We start from the raw sequence: 26,848 nt of genomic DNA, 5'->3' as shown, positions 1-26,848 counted from the left end.
CATAACTTTATGGCCTACTCATTAAATATGTGGACTAAAAGTGAAAACTATTCTAAAATAATACAGAATAAATTTAATCCCTAACTGTGTAAGCAAGTTATGAATGAATGCATCATAAAAGCATACATTTATTTATAAGCAGCTGAGTAATGAGCATAACCAAACATTCGGACCTTGTCCCATCCTTGAACCTAATCTCATGATGTACTATTACATTCTTTAGCTCAAGCATGAGATTCACATTTTCTTGTGGCTCAATCTACCTCTTATGTCACTGAGCCCCATGTTCTCTAGACTTACTTTATTCCTGACTTTTCATTTTAAGAATACATAAATGTAAGGGACAGAAATCAAATGATTTTCAGGTAATTGAAAAAGATACATTTTTGCACACTATTTATACTTAAAAAGGGCATTCAAAAATGTACCATAATTTATAGGAATGTGCTACACAATATAGACACTTGAGTTTAAACAAAAAGTTTTTGTAGACATTGATGGCTTAAATGAGATTTCCATTCTATTTTGTCAACTTCTCTGTATATTCTCTTTTCTTTCATGGACATTTTGTTGAAAAAATTTTCTACATTTAATTTTCCTGTCCCTTAACCCTTAAAAGCCTAACATGTTATACAAATATATCAGCTTTGGGAATACTGATTAAGTTCAGTTGCAGATGTTAGCAGCATTATAATCATTGAATTTAGTAAATTAACTTTATAATCTGTGCAAGTATCAGCATGGTAAAAAAAAATTTGGAAACTTTTTTCCCTTTTTGTTTTCTCTAACAAAATACAAAGTAAGTTTGAAATATCTTTTTTCATCCACCTTCTGAAAATTATTTTTCTCCAGGTTTTTAGTTTACCATCTTTCATGAGAAACCCTTAGCTTAATTCAATGCTGTACTGCCTACATAAATAAACATGTTCATACTCTGAATTCTCCTGAGTATATTGATTACCTCATGTCCATTGCTCATCTCGGCTTTCCTTTCAATTTTTATTATTATTTTTTTTTTCTTTTTCCAGAATTCTTGCTAGAATTTTTACTCTATACTGCTGATATCTAGCTGTACTGGCATTTAAAACCCACATTTTCATTTCCCTCCTATAATTTCAATAAAATGTGTTTTGTTTAAAATCTGTTGTCCTTCATCTAGAGCATATGCATATAGTATTAGAACTTACAATATAAATCTGTTAATTTTATACCCTCCATTTCTAATTCTCACATTTTTAGATGTTTTTAAAGCATAACATATATTATATAAATTAAAAAAAACTATTTTGAAGATTATACACACATTAGGGTGAAAACTGAAATAACCACTGTTGTACAGAATAATACAAATTTATTTTAAACTTCCACAGTTTGTAATATTATGCCTTGAGCATAGTTATACCTAAATTACATATAGTATTGTTAATTCTCACCCCTGTATAAATGGCTCCATTATATTTTAGTTCCTCAGTTTCTGGGCTTTTTGTCTCAAGAATTTATATGATATACTGATAATATCACATAGAATGAAAATGCTTTTTCATTTCAACTCTCAACCACACAATGAATGTGTCTGTAAGTTTGGAAGAGAGCAGAATGTCATTTGGTTTGCTACTTTGTGCAGGGTTGAAGAGTATTATTTATAAATAACAAACCATGCCATTCACCATTATACTTACCTTTAGAGTCCAAATTATAGCACTTATTCAAATTTATTCATGTGAGATGTTTATATTATTCTTGTTCTTACTGAAATGCAAAGCATTTTGCATTCAGTATGTATGAATGCAAACTGACCTTATATAGAAGGGTTCTTTTTTTGTTGTTTTTTGTTGCTATTTACATTTATTTAAATTTCCCTGAGGCATAAATGTAATGCATTAAGTCACTTTCTCTTTAAAGACATAAATGCACAATAATTAGGGACCTAGAGAGTTCTGAGAAGCACAGGATTAGCCCTGCAGTAATGCAAGCTCACATCTGCAGCCAGGCTAAAAATGTCACACAGACCTAATTTTGCTTCAATGCAAATGTAATTTGTTTCCTAGCATTTGCATGTGGAATTAAATTGGTAACTGTTTGTGTTTGAACCCATTTGCAACTTATTTTTATTGTTTTTTTTTAACTATGCTACTGGGAAAATAATGCACCTGTGCAGGCAGGTTGATACTACTGTAAATTTGGCATTTACAGCCATAAAGGGTTTCAAAATTACCTAGTGGTTCTTTGATTTTTCTCTAACATTCTTATGTTTTCCTCAATGTTTATTTCAACACACTCTTGTCCATTGTCCTTTTTTTAAATACAGAATGACCATCACCCCGAATCTTTTTCTGTTTCATAAATAGAATATCCCCTAACGTAAGTTCCTCAACTTTCTGCCACCTGTCACAATATTAGTATTTGAAAATTATCTTCTTCTTTCCTCCTGCTCTATATTCATTATTATTTTCTTCTGCTTTAGATATACTGCTTTATATCTTTTTATGTGCTTCCTTTTTATGATTTAAACTCAAGTTTTTTCAACTTAACCCTCCATCAACTTTATATACACATGGAAATAAAAATGTAATTAATATGATCAGGTTCATAATTCCAGCCTAGTTTTATCTCCTATGCTCACATATGTATTAACAATTGATTTCTGAAAGCTTGTATTAGAAAATCAATGAGGCATACCTCAAATCAAGTATGTGGATTTGGACATCTCTTTTTTCTTTGCCATCTTGTTTCTCTACCTGGTGCTTCTGAGTTTAACTTTTCTTAGGTCACAGTGTTCAAGACCATGTGATTCTACCTTTGTAGCATTTCTGGACTTCACCAGCATTGGTCTGTTTCTGCTGCTACTGTTCTAGTTAGTCATCATTATCATTTTATTATATCTGTGCTATTATTTGCTCCATCAGTGTCTCAACTCCTCTAATTATACTCTCCAATATGTTCCTTACTCTGCAATTAGATTGATGTCATCAAAATAAAAGTCTTTCTTTGTTAATCCCTATCTAAATCTTCAAAAGGCTCACCCTTTCCTTCAGAGAAGATACTATTTCCTTTTTGTAAAATTTTTATCTTAACATTAATTATCTCAGAATTTTATAGTATATGACTTTATTAGGAAATGTAATGTTGGAACAATACAGAGAAGATTAGCAAGGCCCCTGTGCAAGGATGACAATCTCCTTTATTGACAATGTCTGCTCTTCTTACTATACTCTGAAGCAAGAGTTTGTTTTTCATCATGATTCTGCTTCCCTCTGCACTTACATGGTCTACTTTTCTTCCTTAAAGGCATCTGTTATCACATTCCCCTCAACATGTTTTGATAAATGTTTTCTTATGGAATACTCCAGCTTTCCAACATGATTCCATTTCATCATCTGAATTTAGACCATATTTGATAGAATGGATTTAATGTCAATGACAAATAATGTCTTCGTTAAGTTCTTAGTTCTATACTTTGGTACATTCTTCCAACTGATAGTTGATAAATTTGCAGGATCTAGCATACTATTTTGATATAGATTGGTCCAGAATATATTTGTGTAATGTACTTCTTTAAACTTTTACTATGATTGGTAATTTATACAAAACTTTCTGATAATTAACATATATGAAATGGATTCGATTATGCTTAACAGTTAGTTCTATGAAAATTATATATTTTAACTTTTCCAGATATTTAGTAGTATTATATACTACTCACAATAACATATTTTATAGGTTTGTGACATGAAGAAATGAAATTGAAAGAGGTAATTTATATATCAAATTTGATTTCTGCATGATCTGAAATGGCCAGGGCTGGGGATACAGCTCAAGTAGTAGCATGCTCACCTGGCATGCGTGAGGCATTGGATTCAATCATCAGCACCACATAAAAATAAAATAAAGATATATATATATATAAAGATAGTGGACTACCAAATATTTTATACAAATTAATACATTAATTTAAAAATGTTATATGTAATTTATTTTAGCATTCTATTGCTATTCATGGTACAGATTAAATGTTGCAATTTGATATCTGATAATTATAAATTTTAATCAAAGATAGTTGCTAATTAAAATTGGCTGTCTATATGAAAAGCAAACAATAGTCCTTTATGAAATGACTCTTGCTTACATAGTGCAATTTAACCTTCACTATTACCTTATTATACAGGTGTACTGTCCTCCATGTAGTTATAGAAAAGTGAATGGATTTAAAGCATATGTTGCCTAACAACATAGAGTAAATAAGCTACATAACTAAAATCCAATGAACTGATATTCCCATTATACTTATTTAAAGTTCTACTCAAATTTTGGTTTTGGTTATAAATATTGTAGTTTATTTGCTAACTGACTAGTAAGTGTGATTTGCACAGAGTGACCCCTCAATAATAGGTAATCACTTAAAAAATTGTCTTACTATATTAGCTCTCAGAATCCTTGCTTGTTTTCTTGCCCTCTTGAAGCAATGGTGACCTCTATATAAAACTGATGCTCTTACCTGCACTTTCAGTGTAGGTATGCAGGATGAAAGAAATGCTATTTCAATATTACTTCGATTTGTAAACATGCTTTTACTATTCCATTTTACACTTCTTCTTCCCTATTTGACTGCCATCTCTCTGTCATTCCAAACATGCTGGGGGAAGATTGGTGGTTTATACAATGTATTTTCTATGAGTCCTTTATGTGGGAATCCCATCCTATAGTTTACAAATTAAAAACAACATGATTTTCAACAACAGCCATTTAAACTTGAGTTTATATGAAAATATTATATAAAGTTATATTTAAATTATCTTTATGATTACTTTATGTTTTAAGGTGGTATACTTAAACCAATTAGAAAAGGAATATTTATATGTAGATAATTGAAAGCATTCATAAAGGAAGAGCCTTGGCTATTGCTCTATGTCAGTGAAATTTAAGATTGGTATAAAGACAACTTACAAAGACTGCTGTGATTTGCTGCTTTAATTATGCCATGATGTAAAACTTTTCAAAAGTAGGTGGTTACATAAGATTGGCCCAGATTAATATATTTTAGCCGGGTGTTGCTGACTGGCCTTTTTTCCCCAAGAGGTCCATACCTATTAGTGACATTGTCTTTGCTATGCCAGTTCTTATTTGATCTAAGAAATCATCTAAATATTTTCTATATCATTAAGTAATTTATAGAGTAAAAACTTCTCTAACAATGTGTTTTTTTATGTTTAAAGGGATATTTAAAACACGAACTCTCCTGTTTCTTTATCAAATTCCCCTGCCATCAAATATAAAAGGAACAGACAAAAAAAAGTCAACCCCAGGAATTTGTGAACAATATCTCTATCTGTAAATATCCAGCAATAATTAAATAAGACCATTTCACAGCAATTCCTCCTGACATTTTCATGAGAGACTGTAAAATACAATTGTACAAAAAATGACTAACAAGTCAATCATCATTCTGATCCTGGTAGTTCTCCATAGCTCTTTTACAAATGGAAAAATAACATGTAAATGGCAGTTGGTTCAAGAATGGCATCCACAACCCTCAACATATGTTGTGAATTGGACACTGACAGACAACATCTGCACTGACTTCTACAGAGATTGCTCGGTTTTGGGTGTAAACACTAAAATGAATATTTTACTCAATCAAGTTGTTCCCCAGATTTGCCCTTTGCAGATTCAATTAGGAGACATCCTTGTAATTTCTTCTGATCCGTCTCTTCAATTTTCCAAGATAAATCTGATGAATGTTTCTGAAGCATCTTTCATTGACTGTGTACAAAATACCACAGCTGAAGATCAGTTACTTTTTGGTTGCAAACTAAAAGGGATACACACGGTTAATCCACAGTGGCTGAGTGTTGGCACACATTATTTTATCACAGTAATGGCAAGTGGTCCTTCACTTTGTGAACTGGGACTTCGACTGAATGTGACGGTCAAACAACAGTTCAGGAATCTCTAAGTTCAGAATTTTGCTCTGGGCAAGGTAAATGTCTTAGTGAAGTTTGGAAGAAGACATATAGCTGCCATTGCCAGACTCCATTTTATGGAAAGTACTGCCAAGAATATGATACATGTTATTTTGGACCATGCAAGAATAATGGAAGTTGCATTAATAAAAGAGAAAAACAGGGTAAAGAAGACTACGACTGTATCTGTCACCCACCATTTACAGGTAAGAACTCTTTGTTTTTAATTACACATTGTATTAAAATGTAAAAATAAACTGAATTCATAAACTGTTAAAAAAGCTATTTTTTAAAAAATGTAGATTCCATAAAATGTAATATATTTGCATTCTGTACATTTAAAAATCCATCAGACATTCTTTAAAATAGGCTTTTTCATATTGAAAACTTTCTTAGAAACATATGTGATTATCCTTAAGTATCTTTCATATATTTTCCACATCCACTATTAATGTTTCATACATTAAAAATAATTGGATCATAATAATAGAAAACTTTTTAGTCACTGAATAAAGTTTCCAAGCTTATGGTATTTCATTAAGTAATTCTAGGTGATAATAAGGAAATAAAGAATGTATCTTGATAGAGAAAGTTAAGAAACTATGTGAATGGGGGAAAGCTTTGGAGATGCTTGGTAGAGTTGGAGAAGAAAAAATAATTATGAGCCAAGAGAAATGTTTGTAATAAATATCAGTGTGGCATCTATAAAGTAAAAAAAGTGACAATATTGGTAAAAGGATAATATGTTAATGATCAGTTTTAGCCAGATTAATGAGAGACAAAGACAAGGAAAATTTGGTGGGTGATGAAGCCACAGGAATGGCAATTTAAGAATTTTGTAAATTCTGTTACCTAAGGCCGAAGCAAGGGTTAATGGGAATATTAAGAATGTCCACCAGAGAATTTAAGAGGAAAATTTAGGTCATTAGAAGAAAATGACGAGAAAGATTGAAAAAATATAGGGAATATCTTGACTGTAGGGACTTTGAGAGAATTCTTTTGACATGAATTCCACAGATCTGACACTGGAAATTATAAGAGAAAAGATTAAGACCAGGATGATTAACCAGAGCAATACTTACAATGATAATAATAATAATAATAATAATAATAATAATAATAATGGAAAACAACTGATTGGTAGTATACTTTGGTCATTAAAGAGGAAAGAGGTTGAGAAGCAGATATATCTGGAGTGGACCATATCTGGAAACACCATATTGTGTTGGGCACATTTAGAGAACTTCACAATGGTCTTCTCCCATGTGCCTGGTGATTATTCTACTGGAGCTAGGCTTGAAGATTTCATTGAAGACTTTGACAAGACATTATTGGCTTTAGCACTCACCTAAGCCAATCTTGCACAGAGTAATTTTATAGTCCATGGTAGGGAAAAACAAACACCACTTCAGAAGTTAATTCTAAAACTCTCCACTGAATATTTTTCCATAACTGTCATCAAACTGTTATTTGACTCTATTCACATTGATGATACCAATAACTCACACTGTTGTAGATCAGATATTAAAATTAGGCAAGTTATACAAAAAGTGATAGCACTCAACAAACTGCTTTGAGTGAATGAAAAGGTGTTAATTGAGAATTTCTAAAGCATACATTTTAACCTGTCCAAAGAGTTTTAAAGAAAACTTGACCACAGATTTTTTACCATGTACCATATGTAAATCTTACTTATTTTTATATCAAGACACCAACATATGTATAATTACCAAAGAAATTCAGAGTGTTCACTTTATTTGTTTGCCCTGACTGCCACAAAAAAAAAAAAAAAAAAAAAAAAAAAGTTTGGTTGGCTTAAGCAATAGAAATTTATTTCCTCACTGTCCTGGACAATAGAGGTCCAAGATCAAGGGTTTGGCATGTGAGGTTCCTCTCCTTGGTTTGTAAATTGCTATCTTCTCACAATATCTTCACATTGATTTTCCCCTGTACATGTCTGTGTCCAAATTTTCAAATTTCCACTTCTTGTAAGGATACTAGTCAATTGATACCAGTCAAATTGATTAAGACCCATCCTAATAACCATTTTTTTTTTAACTAGAGATTGAACTCAGGGAAAATTTTCCACAAAGTTAAGTTATAGTCTTAGTGTTTTTTTTTTTTTTTAATTTTGTTTTGAGAAAAGCTTTTGCTAAGTTTCTAAGACTGGCCTTCAACTTGTATTTCTCCTGGCTCAGATTCCAGAGTCACTGGGATTATAGGCATGTGACAACTTGCTAGCTTCTAATGACCTCATCCGAAACTTCTTTACTTCTGCAAATACTCAGTCAACATCAAATGCATTCACACTCAGATATATTGGATGTTAAGACTTTAGATAACATTTTGGTATACAATTATATTTATATTTTCATTGTATTGAGGGTTGCTTTGATGTGAAGAAGAAAGAATTCTACATTACTAAACCAGAGATCTCAATATATGAGGAATTTAAAAGACAAGAACAAATTAAATTAGAACTCAAGTAAGTGAGTAGAAGGCAGGTATATTGGCATATTGTGTGCAACTGTCTTATAGCAACAATCGTACACCGGCCCTACCTTAGGATTTCATTAAACATTATTTGAAGATAAGATGATTAAATATGTATAGAACAAATAGCCAGGTATGACTGAGGTGTATGATAGAAAGGAACCACAAGAATATGGGTAAGTGGGATTTAGAAAATTTTATACAACAAAGAAAATAAAGTGTAAGATGTATTTTTACACAGCTTCTGAGAATCCAGACTGCTTTTTCTCCTTTTGAATCCTTTCCTATTTTAGGTGGTAAAGTACACAATACACATTTAAACCTTCTAAATTACCACTCCAATGGTACCAGTAGATATTAATATTTATATATTAGAATGATATATACCATCAAAATGTGATCAAAAATTTGAATTATCACAGAAATTAAAGCTTAAATATCAACAATTTGAAAATAACTGAATATTACAGGATGAAATCAAAACATGAAAAAAAATATCAAATATCCAAGTTAATTTTTGTTTCAATTTAAATACATCATCATGTAACATTATTTTATAATTTAAATTCTATTTTACCTAAATTTTTGTATTATTCTCAACAAAAAATTTAAGGAAAACTGATGGCCATAATCAGCTATTTAGATGCAATGCATATATTGTTGTTGAAATTTTGTTTTCATTTTTATAGGTAGAAATTGTTCAGAAATATTTGGTCAATGTCAACCACATATTTGTATCCACGGAACCTGCAGCAACGTTACAGCTAATAGTTTCATTTGTGAATGTGATGAACAATTTACAGGTAAGAAATGCAAACCTATGTATATGTTCATATATATTTTTATGTTCATATACATAGACACAAAAATTAATTTTGTCTTAATTATTTCAAATTAAATTTGAATGTTTTATTTATTATTGAAAAAAATAAATGTTAGAGGTTATATACGGTGACTTATTATTATTCATGAATAAATTTTATAAGTCAATTTTGTGAATACAATCAGGTGATTCTACTGGTAAGCTTTCAAAAATATAAAGGGAACTTGGACATCAGTTCCTACATCTTTTTTTTATCGTGACAAGGTATATTTTCTTTCTAACTACTAAAATATTTTTAGAAATTGCGCACATTTTGCAAATACATAGCATAATTACATCTACATTATTTCCTTAGATAACACCATTCTAAATCTCTTTTTTCTTTTTTTTTAAGCAAATTTGTAAAAATTCCTTCTCAAATTAATTTAAAGTAATGAGATGATATCATTTTTTAAGCTAATAGATTCTTAGCTGTTGGTTAAATGTTTCACCAAGGAAAATGTCTTTAAATCATTCTGTCTAATCTTTGAACTCTTTGGTTTCCTGTTTTCTTGAAAATACTTATCTGTCCCCCTCCAAGATGTCCATAGACTGTGGTATCTCCATTGATCATTAGAAACCTAACAACTCCTTTAGTACACATTAAAAAAAAAATCCATTTCTTCCAAATTCCAGAGAATAGTGATATTTCTGCCTGTTTCTTTTGCATACCTTTCCACTTGACTGAGTTGATGGAGATATGAAGTAGATGCAACCAAAATTTGGAGGACTTTGCTATTAAAATGTGAAAACCCTTCTCTCACCATTGGAGTCACTATTAAAATTACTCTTCAGAGGCCTAAATATTTCTGATATCCAAATATTGATTGACAGCAGGAAAAAAAGTACACTCTGCATGGTGCATTTTCCCCCCCAGTAATAGCTTTTCACAAAGTACCATTACTGTGTGTATATTTAACATTGGTAAATTTTGCAACTATAGTTTTTATTCAAATGATGCAAATATCAGATCTAATTTGGATCATAATGTGAATTTTGTCTGCTCAATACTTTCCTCAATTTGTTAAGAAAAGTTATATCATAATATTCAAAACAAAATTTGTGTGTGCATAATTTCACTGTGTGAACAAATCATTTATTTTTTTAGCATTTTTACTGAATTCATAATTGCATTCTCAATTCTGCCAGAAGTCTTGCCTTCAACATGAGAAACTTATAAAATTTCACTTTAATTCAACACATTGAAGGAAAAATCAAACTATTGTTGGAATTAACTATTTTTGAATAATAGGAAAATAGTTCTAAGGAAAATATTTCTGGGTCAGTCATTTGATCTAAATGATAAGACATGTTTCATGAAGAGATTTGTAAGAATCACTCTGCCTCTGAACCTCATGCATCATCAAGAAGCAATCTTCTAATATAATTATCAACATTTAAAATACATGTTATAATGATTCTTCTGCTAATATGCATTTTTTGGCTTTTATAGAGACAGTGATATCACAAATACCCTTTACCTAATGATGTGCATCATTAATAGTGACATAGTTGAAGGTCAAATAATTTCTTCATCATCAACATTCTGGGAAAACAAATTTAAAACTTATTTTTATTAAAAAGGTAAATGATAATCTTCTGGATTTGTTACATGTAAGTATTTATTTAAAAGTAAGAAATACCCATTTGGACACAAATATGTAAATAGTTGTATGTTTATACCCAGGGAGAGCAAACTTTTTTTTTTTTCCTGTGGAGGCCATATCATAAATATTTTAAACTTTGTTCAATACATGGTCTATATCTCAGTAACTCAACTATGCTGTTGAAATATGAAAACAGCTATAGAGTATGCAAATGAGTGAACATTTCTATTTCAATTTAACCTCTATTACAAAAATAGGTGGCGTGTTTCATCTGGCTCAGAGTTATAGTTTTGTGACCTCTTATTTATACAATCAATGATCAAACCTCTATTGCAGATAACTCACTAAAAACTCAGAATGCGCAGCCTCAATTTTTCTGTCCCATATAACATAGAGCTAACTCACAAATTCCAGCTTGATGTGTGCTCATCAGGGCAGAATGATCATTGTCCTTTTCTTACCACCAGAAATACAAAGGAATAAGTTCTTTGTGGCTTCTTAGGTCTTTGAAGTCCTACAAACTGTATCTAAATGAGAGTTAAAGTATACTGTGTATTTAAAAGGAATTGGAAAAAGAGGTAAACTATCACAATTCATTTTCCAGATTATCCTCATGTTAAAAAGTTTTCTGTGTATTATGTATATTCATACCCCTAGAGAAAACCATGGTAGAATTTAAAGTACAAAGTTCTAATCTATTAAAAGCCATCCTTGTTTATTTCAATACAACTATGAATAATAGCATTTGGTTAAAATATTCAGGCCAAATAGTAAATGGATATTTGGGGAGAATTAATAATTTGGAAATTCTTTTTTATATACCATTAGCATAATCTGGTGCTACCCTGAGAAAAACAGAATGAGGACCCAAATAAACAGTCTAGTAACTGTATTAAGGATACTTTCAGCATAATTCTTGGACTTAAAGCCTCAAACAAAAGTGTGCATAAAACAATATTATAAAAAAATATAAATTATGTATTTATTTGGCTTTGACATTAATATTTTAAATTTATTATTATTGATTTCTTGAAAAACTTTCAGGAACCTACAGGCATAAGAATGTTATATATTAATGTTATATTTTAATGCATTCATTTTAAAGTGATTTAGTCTAATTTTGTAACTTCATAAGATTTATTGACAAACTATTTTAAAAATATAATTGTTTAGCACTTCAAGGAAACATTAAAATGTTCAAGCTATGTATATGCAGTTTCTGACACTTGCTTTCAATTAATAGTTTGGTGTAGGAAACAGTAATTTTCCAGAAAATAAATTCTTCAGTCTTCATTTAATATTAAGTTGCAAAGTACAATTTTAGTTTCAAGATTCAGGAAGGTATATTTGCAAGACATGCTGAGATCTCGAGTCAATATGAGTGATTTAATGGAGAACTTGACATGGCATTGGAGAAGTAACCAATTAACAGAGTATAGTGACTTTAGGGATCATTCTGGACAGGAAACGGGAGATCCAATCTGACTACTAAAGAGTACTGTAAGGAATTCAGTTTAAATCAAAATGTAGGCAGAATGATTTCCAATGCAAATTAGACTTCTCTATTTACATAATCCCCACCACTGGGTAGAATTTATGGAGAATGGAATTTTGTCCACAGAAAGAAAAGCTGGCAGGAGTTAAATCAGATATCATTTTCTTCATTTTTAATAATTCATTTCTAATCTTATTTTGAGAGTTAACTCTGATGGAGGTTGGAAAATTAATCTGTCAGTTCAACCCTAGCTCTAACCCCCTACCAGGTAGAGAATTGAACTGGACTTCATTCTTATAAGTGAAATTTTTTAAAAAATATATTTTTAGTATATGAGCTGATAAACATAAGTATTATTCACTATAAGGTTTAGCATTATAAAGTTTGGAATTATGTTTTATGGCAAATGTTTTGTGAAATTAAACTAAAACTTTTAAAGATGTATACAGTTTTCTTAGAGATTGAATAAAAAGGATTTCGTAAATTTACTCTGAACTGTAATCACCTTTACATTGTCAAATTTCATTTTGTATTAGTTTTCTTCTTTATTCTCTGCTAACTATGATCACTGTCCTCATTGATGTTGACTTGTATTATCAAACACAGTATAATCTAAACTAACATAACACTAAGAGGCAAGAACAAACAAATGATTTCTTCTGCCAGCCTACTTTACCCTGACAAACAACTGAAACTTCATTTGTTGTCTTCTGGTATCTCTTCTATTGTGGTGAATACCAGCTCAAGGAGTTGCTATCACTTCTGGGGAATTGCATTTCTCTTCATAAAGGATTACCACTGTGCTGCTTCTTCCTGCCCTAGGCATATACACTGATAAGAAAGAGAAGATCTGGGGTTCTGGGGTCTATAAAAAAGCAAGACAAACCATGTCCTGTGGGCACCCGGCTCTGATCTCCCTTCTCTGGAGAAGTCTGCGCCTCTGTCCCTTTCTTAAAATAAAACTTGCTTTCCATCCTTGCCTCTGTGTTTCTTGGGTGTTTAAGATTCGGGTAGCAAGGGCTTAATCCTGATATTTAAGACCAGTAACAATAACCAAGCTTCTTGGATTTGTAAGGCAATATTTTTTACTATACTGGAGAAGTTTTAGACCCTTATAATTAAATCAGTTTTACTACCAAAATATCCCTGTCCTTTCCTTGTACAGTTGCATGTATGGTAGACGCATACCAGTTGCTGAGGTTCTATTCATTTTAGTTCAGTCATTTTTCTGTGTGTTCTTCTGATGAGATCATTTCTGTTAACCAACTTTTTTAAAAAAATGTACTTGTACTTGCTAATTGTACCTTGTTTTGTTTACTTTTTGAAAACTTTGAAGTTTCTGTTTGTGTGTTTTTATGTAGAGCTTTTATAGTATTCTACAAGAGAGTTCATTTGAAAAAGAATCACAAATGTCAGCACAACTCTGTCCTCTATGTCTGTCTTTTTGTCTTTCCACCCGTCTTAGTCTTCAGAAACATTATTTGTATTCATTGAAAGAGGTAACTCTTCAATGATACTAAACAGAATGTATCAAATAGAAATATAATTTGTGATAAACTAAAGTTAAGTATATATAATTAGGCATAAAGATGAACTTCTTATAAAATGATGATGACATCACTGTGTTATATGACTATTCAAAACTCAAATTCAAATCTATAAGTCACTAGATTTTAGTATATGGAGTGCTGTGAAGAGTTTGAACTTAGGGAGAAAGAGAACTGGGTCGGTATGATAAATATATTTTGTCCAGGTCAAACAGTTCAACACAGTACTGCCAAAGCACCTTTTTAAAAGTTATTTTCTATTTTCAAAGTCTCTAGTTGTTTTTTCCTTTGTATGTTATATAATGGAAAGAATATGGACTGGATAGAGATACAAGCTTGGTTATGAGACACTGGGACTTGCATGTACAAATTTCAGCTCTCTAATCTTGGATTACTACTTCTGCAATAACAGGAGGGAATAACATCCATCTTCCCTGTCTGCCATGCAAAATGAATGAGGTGCACTGTATACTAATACTACAGGGCGTGTAGTATTGCAACTGGAAATGCACAGGTTGGTGTTCTGAGATCATCTCCACCTCTACCTGTATATTTGATCTTTAGAATAGTATATAAGCTCTCTAAATTTAATTTCCTGTTTTCTAAAACCATAAGAGTTGTCAATACTCACCTCATGGGTTTCTCTGAAGATCAAATGAAACAATTTATCTAAACTTCTCAGTGAAAGACACATAGTGAGCAATTTGTTTTATGTGCTGCTACTTTTGCCATTGCTTGCCACAAATCCTCACCCAGTGTTTAGTTCTTCTGTTTTGCTAACACAGTCATTTCTAGGGTCCTTGATCCTGCCATTTCAGTGTTTACTTAAGTGACTTCCATCTACTCTCTCTCATAAACAGTTCTCAAAACTTCTCTAAACTAGCCAACCACTCTTATCAAATAGTTCTAATGATCATGTAATAAACGAATTATACAAACTCACATTTTCTCAACTATTGCTCATATTTTACATATTTTCTAAAAGTCTTTCTTTCTTTACTTCTTTAAATCTACCTCCTTAATTCTTCTTACTGATTTACAAAGTCCTTGACAACCAGGTCCATGATCTATTCAGATTTACAGCCATATCCAGTAGCACATACAAGGTTTTGAATAAATGTTTGATAATGAAGACAGGAAGAAATAGAGAGGATGTTCTTAATCTTAAAGGGATTTCAAAGTATGATTCTATTCTGATGAATGTACTTAAGAATAGGTATGAGGCAATTTTTTTTTTCATCTTGAGGCAAAGGCTTATACTTAAGCATCATACACTATTATAGACAGAATAACAGTGCTCTCTCCGTGTTTTGTTAGAATACTGTAAAAAATATTGAAAGAAATATGTCATCTCTTAAAATAAAATACAGGGTCTATTAAAAAATGGCCGTAAGGAAAATATGAATACCTGCTTATTTTTTAATCCAAGTATGTTCAATTTTTATACCAAGAATATTACATCATTGCCTTCTTTGTTTTAAAATGAAAAAAAAATATATCATACCTATTTTTAGCCTTGTAATATTGAAAGCCCCAATGCCCCCCCCCCTTGTAGAATTTGAATTGGCTATCATTGGTGATAGATGTTCTTTACATCAAAGTAATACTGCTTATATAATTGTGATAATTTTCCACTTCTGATTTGCCAGTTTCAGTGATTTAAAAATCATTTGATGACTGCCTGAAAATGACTGATGTGTTTCTTATATTAGGTAATTTCTGCTGGTGAAGTATGTCTTTTAATGAGTTCTTGAATTCTGCTGAAGGCTGCATATTTTCAATTTTTGTTCAACTAAACAGGTGTGACAATTTATAGAATTCTATGCAGAAACATCTCTCTAATTACTCCATCTTGGGATGCTGAAATGTGTTTTATGGAGAAAAACCATAAACTTTTTTTTTGTATACAAGAACATTTTTGACATATGGCTGTGATTTTTATTTAGTATAAAAACTTGAAAATGAAAATAGAAGGTTGAACTTATGAATACTAATACATTTACTGGACAGGAAAATTCCTTATTCTATTTTGTTTGTTGATTCTCCATGACACTGAACTTTTACATGCTAGTTATAGAGCCATTATGCAAAATTACTAATCTGTCATAACCCTTTTAATAGATAGAGCCATACTTGATGTCTTGAACTTGTTGATTTGATTAGAGTGATCAGAAATTCCGCATTTTTACAACTTGCTTTATTGTGGTCAGTCGTACCTGAATAACCCAGTAAATTTCATATGTATTTTATTTTTCTTTTTTTGGGTTCAGAACCAGTTTTATAAAAGATCTCTGATAGATGACCACTTCCATATTAAAGATAAATATTAGCAAGTGATTAATTCATTTTGAACTCAAATTATGCCACCATTTAGTAAAATTTTTCATCAAATTTAAAAGTAGCTTAAAGTGGTCTCAGATAAAAAAATTAAATTAAGATGTACAGGTAAGTACAGATCAGTTAAGTAAGTATGGAAAAGAAGGTTAACTTATTTTTCTGTCACTTATGCACTCAAATTTATTCTAATTATATGTTTGTCTATCTAACACTGGTACATCAACTTTGATGACAAAATGCACTTGAACTTAGACGTTTTATGGTGCACCATTCACAGAATTCCATTTGTTTCTCTTATTTTCTAAAACAAATATATGCATTAAGCATATTAATCTTCAGTTTTAAAACATGCATTTATTTTTTGTTTTAAGATATACATGACAGTAGACTATATTTTGACACTAAAGCCTCCAAATTACCCTTAAGAGACAGGACTACATAGAACTTAAGTTTCTTAAAACCTATCAAGCCTGTGTGCAGGCAAGCAATTGTTCCTAGAGGATAATAATCCCCATGCTTTATTTGTCCTGGCAAAAGTTTTGCTTAACTCATTGTTATGGTTTAGAGGTGGTAATCCCCCAAAATTCATGTGTGAGACAATGCAAGGTTTGGAGGACAAATGGTTGGATTAGATCTTTGAACAAATCAGTAAATTGATCCCTGATGGGACTGACTGAGTGGTAACTGGAGGCAGGTGGGTTGTGGCTGGAGGAAGTGGTTCATTGAGGGTGGGGCTATGGGGTATATATTTTGTAACTAGAGAGTGGAGTCTCTCTCAGCTTACTGATCATCATGTGAGCTGTTTCCCTCTGCCACACTCTTCTGCCATGATGTTCAGCCTTACCTTAGGCCCAGAGGAATGGAGCCTACTGTCTCTGGATTGATACCTCTGAAAACCGTGAGTTGCCAAATAAAAATTTGCACCTAAAATTGTTCTGGTCAGACCTTTTAGTCACAGGAGCGAAAAAGCTGACTAAAACACTCATTACCCTCAGTAGGTATACTACTTCTAAAATAAATAATATTATTTAATATGGTAAGAAATAAATAACTAAAAGCATGCAATTAGTTCTATGATAGTACTTAATTATTTATTGTGTTCTAAATTTGGGACACAGAGCTCTCGAATTATTTTGTGAAGAGATTTTAACTGAAAGAAATGCTTGTGAATTTGCATGTGTGCATGTATGTGTGAGTCTCTATCTGTTTATACATATATAAAGAGCATGAGACATGTTTATAAACATATAAAAAGATATATATTTTATGTGCTGTATAACATAGGTCATGCACCTGTTTATTTTAGAGGTAAAAAGACCTTGTTACAGAATACCTGATATTAATTTTAAAATATTGCTCTATTAGCCAGGCACAATGGCATATGCCTGTAATCCCAGCCACTTGGGAGGCTGAAGCAGGAGCATCAAGGATCACATGTTGAAGGCCAGCCTGGGCAAGTTAGTGAGACCCTTTCTCTAATAAAAATAAAAGGATTAGGAATGAAGACCAGTGGTATAATTTGCCTAGTATTTTCAATCCCCAGTACCACCAAAAGAAAAAAAAAATAGTTATTACCTTCTTAACCTTTTCAAGATTTGTTCATAGAATATTTATTATTTGGCTGCCTATCAGCAATGAAATGTAAGATTATTTCAAAATAAACATTTTGCTCCCCCCAATTTTTATTATTTTAAATTTATTTTCACTTGTACATAAAAACAATAATTGAAGCTGGGCACTGTGGTGTATTCCTGTAATCCCAGCCGCTTGGGAGCCTGAGGCAGGAGGATAACGAGTTCAAAGTTAGCCTCAGCAAAAAGCGAGGCAATAAGCAACTTAATGAGATCCTGTCTTTAAGAAAAACACAAAATAGGGCTGGGGATGTGGCTGAGTGGTCAGGTGACCCTGAGTTCAATCCCTGGTACCTCCCCCAAATTACATATGTTAATGGGATAACATGATATTTTGATATTGTACATATTGTAAAATATTTAATCTGGTAAAACTTACCTATCTCCTCAAATGCCCATCATTTATTCATGTTAAAATCTTTCAAAATTTCTTTCCTAGCTTTTTAAAACATTTATTATATTATTGTTATCTATAATCATGCTACTATACAAAAGCACACAAGAGCTTCTTTCTCGTATCTAGGATTATTATTCACTGATCAACATTTCATATTTCTCCCTTCCTCTCACTCTGCCTGACATTGGTAACCACCATTCTACTCTCAACTTCTATGAGACCAATTTTTTAACTTTTATTCCTTTGTGTATGTATGCCACTTTTTCTTTATCTATTCATCAGTTCATGGACCTTTAGGTAGTTTGTATTTCTTGTCTATTGGAAATAGTGTTTCAATGAAACAGGAGTATAGATGTCTCTTCCACATATGGATTCATTCCAGTAGATATATATATCCAGCAGTGGGACTAATGTATCATATGGTAGTTCTATTTTTTATTTTTTAAATTACCTTCATACTGTTTTCCAGATGACTACATTAATTTAAATTTCCACCAAAAGTGTGCAAGGGTTCCCTTTTCTCTGCATCCGAGCCAGTGCTTATTATTTTTTTGTCTTTCTGATCATAGTTATACTTAATTAGGTAAAATGATATGACATTGTGAATTTTTAGATTTCGTGGTACTGCAATTATAATGAATTTATTCAATATTTCTAATAGTTTTTGATGGAATTTTTTTAAAATGTATAAGATCTTATCACCTGCAAGAGTAGATTTTGTGGTGCTAGGGCTCAAACCCCAAATCAAAACAATCAACTAATTTTCTCATTAGATGCCCTTGATTTCTTTCTTTTTCCTAATTGCTTAAACTAGGACTTCCACAGGTTGAGTGTGTTATGCAATGGCATATTATAAATAGTATTACCATTTTGAGGTATATTCATCCCTTCAATTTTATCATGAAGGGATAGCGAATTGTATCAAATGCCTATTCTATATCTATTGACATGATCCTGTAATTTATGTCCATTATTAATTTTCATATGTTAATCCTTTCATTCTTGATATGAATCACATTGATGATAGTGAATAATGTTTTTAACATGCTGTTGGATTAAGTTTCTATGTCTTTTGTTGAGGATTTTGTCCCTGTGTTCATCAGTATTGGCTTGCAGTTTTTTGGTTTTGTTTTGGGGTTTTGTGTGTTTTGTTCGATTTGTGTTACTTTGTGTATATCCTTATATGATTTTAATGAAAGGGAATGCTGGCATCATAGGATGGTTTGGAAGTATTTTTCTAATTCTATTTCTGGAACAAATTAAGAAGAATTAGTATTAGTTCTGTATTAAATATTTGGCAGACCTTAGCAGTAAGGCTCTCTGAGCCTAGGCTTTGTTTTTTTTTCTTCTTTTGTACAAGAAATGGAACTTAGCAGCATTCTACCACAGAGTGATGATTCTAGTTGCCAATTTGTTGTTTTTATATTTGTTTTTGGTTTCCTTTTGTTTTTTAATGTTGAGTCTGGGTCTCAGTAAGACACTAAGGCTGTTGCTCTGTGGTACTAATATGCCTGGAGGAAGAGACTAGGTAGGAAGATAGGCTTTACTCAAAGCCAGTTTGCTTTATTTATTTATTTATTTAATCTTGGGGTACTAGGAATTGAATATATGCTGGGCAAGCACTCTCACAGTCCCTCAGAGCCAGCTTTGAAGAAAGATAGAAGAAACTTTTGTTTGTTTGTTTTTTGTTTCAAAGATTACATCTAGGGAGGTTTTGAAAGTGAGGATAGCTTTTTAAAGGAAGAGGCAGGAAAGTGAGAAAGAAAGGAGGAAATATACATATTTAGTTAGCTTGTGATAGACAGGTGGGGCAGGGGACAATCTCTAATTTCAGTTTCCCAGGGCCTCTCAGGCCAGGGAGTTTTAGCTCTCTCAGCATAAGGAAGTTGTTCTCAGTTTCAGAGGAGTTCTAATTTCTGTCAGTTTCAAGGTTGTCCTGGAACTTGGGATCTTCTTGCCTCAGCTTCATGAGTAGCTGGAAATACAGGTGGTATGCCATGGTGCCCATTTTAAACTTTCCATTGGAAGGAAAATTTAATTTGATTCTTTCTTTTCTTTTTCTTTTTTTTTTTTTTGCAAGCATGTACCAGGGATTGAACTCAAGGACACTTGATCACTGAGACACATCCCCAGCCTTATTTTGTATTTTATTTGGAGACAGGGTCTCATTGAGTTGTTGCTTATTGCTTCACTTTTGATGACGCTGGCTTTGAACTTGCAACCCTCCTGCCTCAGCCTCCTGAGCTTCTGGGATTATGATTCAATTTTATTACTTGTTATTGTTGTGTTCATGGGTTTCTATTTCTTCATTTGTCCACATTGGTAAGCTATATGTATTCAAGTTATTTTTAGGCTACCAAATGAATTGGCATGAATTGTTCATTGTCATTGCTAGCAATTGTTTGCATTTATACACTATTACTTGTTATTTCTCCATTTTCATCTCTGATATTATTTATTTGTGTTTTCTGTTTTCCTTAGCTAATCTAGCTAAGGGTTTACCTATTTTTTTAATCTCTTCACTGAACTGTTTCTTTGCTTGTTTGTTTGTTTTACACTATTTATTCAAGACACTATTTCTTTTATCTCTACTCTGATCATTATTTTTTTCTTTCCTTCTACTGTCTTTGGTATGTTTCTCCTTCTATGAGATATTAATATAGTATTTATTTAAGATCTTTCTGTCCTCCTGCCACCAACCCCATGGGCATTTTTTTTTTTTTTGCAAAAAACTTCCTCTTGGTTCAGCTTTTGGTGTATCCTGTGGGGTTTGTTGTTATGTCTCCATTTTCACTTGTTTCAAAAAATGTATAAATTTTCCTGTTGATTCTTCCTTGACACATTGATCATTCAAAACTACATTGTTTAATTTCAATGTATTTGTATAACTTCCAAAATTTTTCTTGTTATTGATATCTAGATTTATTTATTTATCAGAACAAATACCTCATGTGCTATGCAAATGCTTTATACTTATCTTCTTTTACCATCCCAAACTCTTGGTTTTTTGTTTGTTTTGTATTATGGTTGAAAAGATACTTGATAGCATTTTATATTTTTAAAAGTTTGTTTTGATCTGTTTTGATTCTTCACAGAATTTTACTAATGTTCCATTATATGTAAGTTTAATCATATAATCTTGAGTTTCCAGATATTTACTTTAGTATTTTAAATATCCTTAATGGGTAAACTTACAATTACCCTGGGTATATAAAAAGAAGATCAATGGCAGAAAAAATTGAATATGACTATTACTGACTAGCTTACAGAATGTAGCTCTGTTATATCATTTGCTACTGCATTGCTTTTATGACAAGAAATTCTTTTCTTTACCTGTTGTAAAATATTTATAAAATGTCTCCCATTTTGTTACCATCTTAATGCACAGTATTTTAAGAAAAAAACATAAACTTGAAAAATGTTTTCCCACTCTTACAGGGTTTATAAGACCTCAGTGACTTTCAAATATGTAAATTCTGTGTGTGTGTGTGTGTGTGTGTGTGTAAAGACTGATCTGTGCTGAGCAATTTCAAATTATTTTTGTGCTTTTGTACTGGCTAAAACAGTAACTATATATTAACATTTAATATTTAAATTACTATTGCTTTTAATGCAAAAAAGTAGTATATGTTAGATTTGTTCTAGTATCAAAGATAGCTAGCTTCAAAAATTGTAAAACAAATCTAATACATTAAATTGAAATAACAGTGATTATAAAAATAGATATTGTTTATTAATACTTTCTCTATACTGAGCACCATGGTCACAATTTAATCTAATACATTAAATTGAAATAACAGTGATTATAAAAATAGATATTGTTTATTAATACTTTCTCTATACTGAGAACCATGGTCACTGTGTATTATTCATTATTTACATTTAATTCTTGATGCTTTATGATAATTGATATTATATTCCTCATCATACCTATTAGATAGAAAAAAAGCTCAGAAATATTTGGTGATTTTAAAAATATTAAGCCCACTGGTTACCAGGGGTAGAAGAAAGATTTTTAAAGATTAAAGATGTCAGCAAATTTTCCTCCCTGATGCTAGGCTTGAGATGGCATTTCAGTTGCTGGCATAGACCCTTTTGTTGCTAGCTTCTGATCCTTTAAAGTAGGTAGAATTTAAGGAAGATGGTATCAACATGCAGTCTTCTAAAAATACCCATTTCTTAAAAAAGAACTGAAAAAGAACTATAGTCCAAACCTCTAATATATAAAAAGTTTTAAAATGAGAAATAAATTTTAAAATACCACATAGGAGAAACTTGTGAATTTTTCTTTAATATGATTTTAAGTCACAGTGCAATCTGGTAATTTCTAAATTTAGGCTACAGCTAGGGACTTAAAATCTTTGAAATTTTACTTACATCATTTCCTCAACAGATGCTTGGCAGAAGAAATAGCTAAGTATAGCAGAGGAAGAAAGTTCTCTGAGGATAGTGAGAGATTTATTGAGGTTTGAATTTCTCTGGCTTTTTTGACTATTTTTTTATTCTGCTGGATAGTATTTACAAGTATTAAGGCAAAAGTGTTTCTATTGCCTCTATGAGAAACATAAATTCAAAATGTTAAAAAAATAATAAATAATAATTTTAAAGGGAAAATGGCATTTTATTATCAATGAAAGTTTATATACTTCTGATGAACCTGAAAGAATACACATTTTCTTCCATTATTGAGTTTCATTCTATTTTTAGATTTACTGACCAAAAATACTTGATAACAGAATACATGAAAATAGTACTAGTTAGATTTGCCTTAGTGGAAATATGTTTTATAAAGACTTAAAATGTAACTAACATAATTCTGTTGAAAAATGTTTCTGAATTATTCATAATATTTGAACAGCATCTTTACTGTTTACTTTTGGAATAAAAAATTGGTGATTACCATATTTCTTGCAATATAATGCCTAATAGAGTTCATGGTGTCAAAGAATTTGAAGCATTCTATTAGGAATTCTATAATTAAAAAATAAAAGTAAAGTGCATTTAAATTTTAATTACAGATAAATATTGAGTCTTTAGAATAAGCATCTCTCATATGTTGAATGGGACAAACTTATACTGACTTAATAGTTTATTAGAAGTTCAAACTTAATAAGAATAATTTTTATTATGTTAACCCCAAAAAGAAAATATTAATTTAATTTTATTTCTTCTCTTGTTCAGAGAAAAATTAATGGAGAAATAGAAGGTATATCCATTCTTCTTCACATAATTTGGTTTCTCCAGATAAAGCACATAAAATATTAAGACTATTAAAATATTTCCACTGTTATATCCATAGACTTTTTTTAAATTTATTTTTTTAAATTTTAGATGGACACAATACTTTTATTTATTTATTTTTATGTGGTGCTAAGGATCGAACCCAGTGCCCCACACATGTGAGGCAAGCACTCTGCCACTGAGCCACAATCCCAGATCCCCATAGACTTCTACAATTTTAACATCTGTGAAAGACATTAAAGATCTTCCTTCAGAGATCTAAATGAGACATTTCATGGGGATAATGGTTTTAGTTTTGCTTCGTTTTTTATTTCTATAAGATTTAGAAGATCTAAGGCAATTAGACATTGCAGGTGTTTGGGGAAAAAAATTCTAGACAAAAAATCAGCTCATGCATTGTTCCTAAGATAAGAACATGTGTGGAATACAATGAGAATAGTGGAAGGTTTAGCGAATGGTGTCAGAAAAGTCAATGAGAGAGAGGTCCTTAGGGATCACCTTGAAGACTCTAATTTTGACCTTGAAATAGCCACTAGTAGAGTTTTGAGCTGAGACATAAGATGTTTTGCTATGTTTGAGAATTCTAGCTGCTGAGGTAAGAGACAATTATAAGAGGGATGAAAACAAGCATAGACCAGGGAAAACAGTTAAATATTTCCTTCAATAATCTAGGTGAGAAAAAAAAAATTCTCCATGATATAATATTGTTTTGAAAAAAAATAGATCAGGAGGAAAACTTGATTACTGAATTATAGAAAATAATTTTTCAGCAAAATTAATTATAAAAATAATGAAATCAGAAAGTGTATCTAGGTTAAAAATTTGACATGCTGAAAATAATATATTGTGTGATAATTAAGTTTAAATTTAATGAAAGATTTCATGGAATTTTAAACTTTAGGGCTGATACCAAATTTAAGAATCATAATGTCAAATAAAAATATAGTCATAATAATAGTGTAATATTTCCACAGTTTAGTTGCTTCCATGTTGTGGAAGAGAAATTCACAGTTTGAGGAAAAGATATGTTATAAATGTAATTTTAAGAATACTTTGTTGGCTGGAAATGTAGCTCAGTGGTAGAGTATTTGACTAGTACTAACACTAGTACTAACACTCCAAGTAGTAAAAACAAACAAAATCCTAGAAAACAAAAACTTTGTTTTGTCTTTCAGTGTAATCTTTTTAAAACCAGGTATGGAATTCCTGAGCTACATCCCCAGCCCTTTCTTATTTTTATTTTTATTTTTTTCATCTTGCTAAGTTGCTTAGGACCTTACTAACTTGCTGAGGCTGGCCTCAAATTCGTGATCCTCCTGCCTCAACCTTCTAAGTCAGTGTGATTATAGCTGTGCACCACCATGACTTTCACAGTCAATTTTTTTTAATCTCAACTTTTTAATGTAGCATACCAATTGACTGCATAGTTGAACAGTTATATGGCATGTATATATTTGTGTAAGCTCCATTACAATTAATACACTGCATTTCATCACCCCCAAATTCCTACAGACTACCCCTATGTAATCAATCCTTTCCTCATCTCAAAACATAGTAACTGTTGCCCTGATCTTGTCATCATAGCTTGTCTTTCCAAGAGCATTATATAAAAGTATCATACATACATTCATAAACTTTGAGATTGACTTCTTTTACTTAGTGTAGTATTTTTGATATTCATTCAAGTCTTGCATGATTTCATAGCTCATTAATTTTTCTGAGTAGTGACCCTTATTCAAATGTTTCAAAATTTGTTATGAATTAAATGAGATGTTCACTCATTTGAAGATATGAAAATTATTTCACTTTTATTATTATTTCTATGATATTCATGATTTTTATTGTATAGGATTTATGTTTTAATTTCTATGTTAATTCTATATTTAATTCCTACAGAAAGTACACAAGACTGGCTTTTCTAGGTCGTATGGTAACTATATGTTTAAATTTATAGAAAATAGTTAAACTGTTTTCCAGATATTAAGTAATTTTTTTGAGTTTCTGTTGGTTGGCCTTTTCATTATTGCTGGTTTTGTAGGTTTTCTTTATTCTTTTTTTCATTCAGCCACTCAAAAAATTCTGTGCTAGTAGCTTGTCATGGTATGAAATATTTTTTAAATTTATGTAATCCCTTAAAACTTGGGAAGGTACAGCAAGTTTAAAGATTTTATGGCTGACCAAGGAGAAACATATAGTCAAGTGGGGGCAGTAGCCCTAAATGAGTTTTATTTGGTATGTTTAGGATTCCATGCAAAAGGAAGACCCTCACATCAAAACTGTCAAAAGCTAAAGAACCACAGCCCAGAGAGCATGTGGAAAAGAGGGGAATTGTAGAGAAGGCTTTGATATCTTGGCAATATGGTGAAGCAATGCAGCTGAGAGATAGTGAAGCCAGATTTAAAGATAGGAACTTAGTGAGATTGGTCTGATATTGGGTCTGATAGAAAAAAATGAAGTCTGATTTGAGTCCAGGAATCAGAAGCTGCACCTGGGAGACTGAAATGTTAATGTCCCCAAAGCCGAGCCTATACTGCCCATCCTAAAGAACTGTTAAGGAAGCAACTCCTAGCAAATAAGGGATTACTAATTAATTTGCCCTGGGCTCCCTTCTTTCCCCATCACTTCTCCTCAGTCCCATCAGCTCACCTGTTTCCCACCTTTTGGCCTTCCCACCTACATCCCCCATCACATTCAGGATGAAGGAAAATAAACAAGATAAAGGAGAGGAATAAAGAGGGACAAAGAAAGCTTCAGATATAAAAAGTATGGGACTTCCTCATCCCTCAGATTCCACCCAGAGAAGACTGTTCTACTCTCCTTTAAATAAAGCTTCTTACTTTCTAGTCTACACTTGCCTGGCGTGCTTCCCTGGTGTTATACTTGAGCATTCAGTGAATCAGGACCCGTCAAGGTAACCAGTGGTATCATTAGGAATCCCAAAGGGCAATAGTAGTAGGTTGGGGCCCAGAATCTAAAAATTATGATTATCAGGGCTCTATTTGAAGCAACTAAATGTGTAAAAGTTTGGTTTTGGAACTACTAGGCTTTTGAGCTAATGGTCTACACCTTCTGTGATAAAGAATGTACAGACCAGTGTAGAGAGGCCACCTTTGTCTTCTTAACATGACAGAAGGAAGTTGAGCTGTGAAGGACTTTCAATTCTACCAACCGTATCAATTTCAAGAAAATTGTAGCTTTTTATTCATATTTGGATCAAATCAATTTGAACTATAAGAAAGTGAATATAAATATATATATATATAATTTTTTTTTTTTTT

The 26,848-nt window shown here is 31.5% G+C and overlaps 1 protein-coding gene and 1 pseudogene across 1 annotated transcript in view; both read left to right on the top strand.

The window, feature by feature from the left end:
- Positions 1-3,105: 3,105 nt before the first annotated feature.
- On the top strand, positions 3,106-3,204 carry LOC125617549 (annotated as a pseudogene).
- Positions 3,205-5,419: 2,215 nt separating this feature from the next.
- Eys (eyes shut homolog) overlaps positions 5,420-26,848 on the top strand; it is a 1,560,564-nt gene continuing 1,539,135 nt past the window's right edge. Inside the window, 3 exon segments of the mRNA XM_015487393.2 lie at positions 5,420-5,939; positions 5,942-6,166; positions 9,143-9,256. Of these exon segments, the coding sequence (XP_015342879.1) occupies positions 5,420-5,939; positions 5,942-6,166; positions 9,143-9,256 (859 nt within the window).

This window comes from Marmota marmota, unplaced genomic scaffold (assembly GCF_001458135.2).
Source record: "Marmota marmota marmota unplaced genomic scaffold, marMar, whole genome shotgun sequence".
Classification (NCBI taxonomy): Eukaryota; Metazoa; Chordata; class Mammalia; order Rodentia; family Sciuridae; genus Marmota; species Marmota marmota.
The sequence above is the reverse complement of the archived record's forward strand: the minus strand, read 5'-3'. Positions and strand labels throughout refer to the sequence as shown.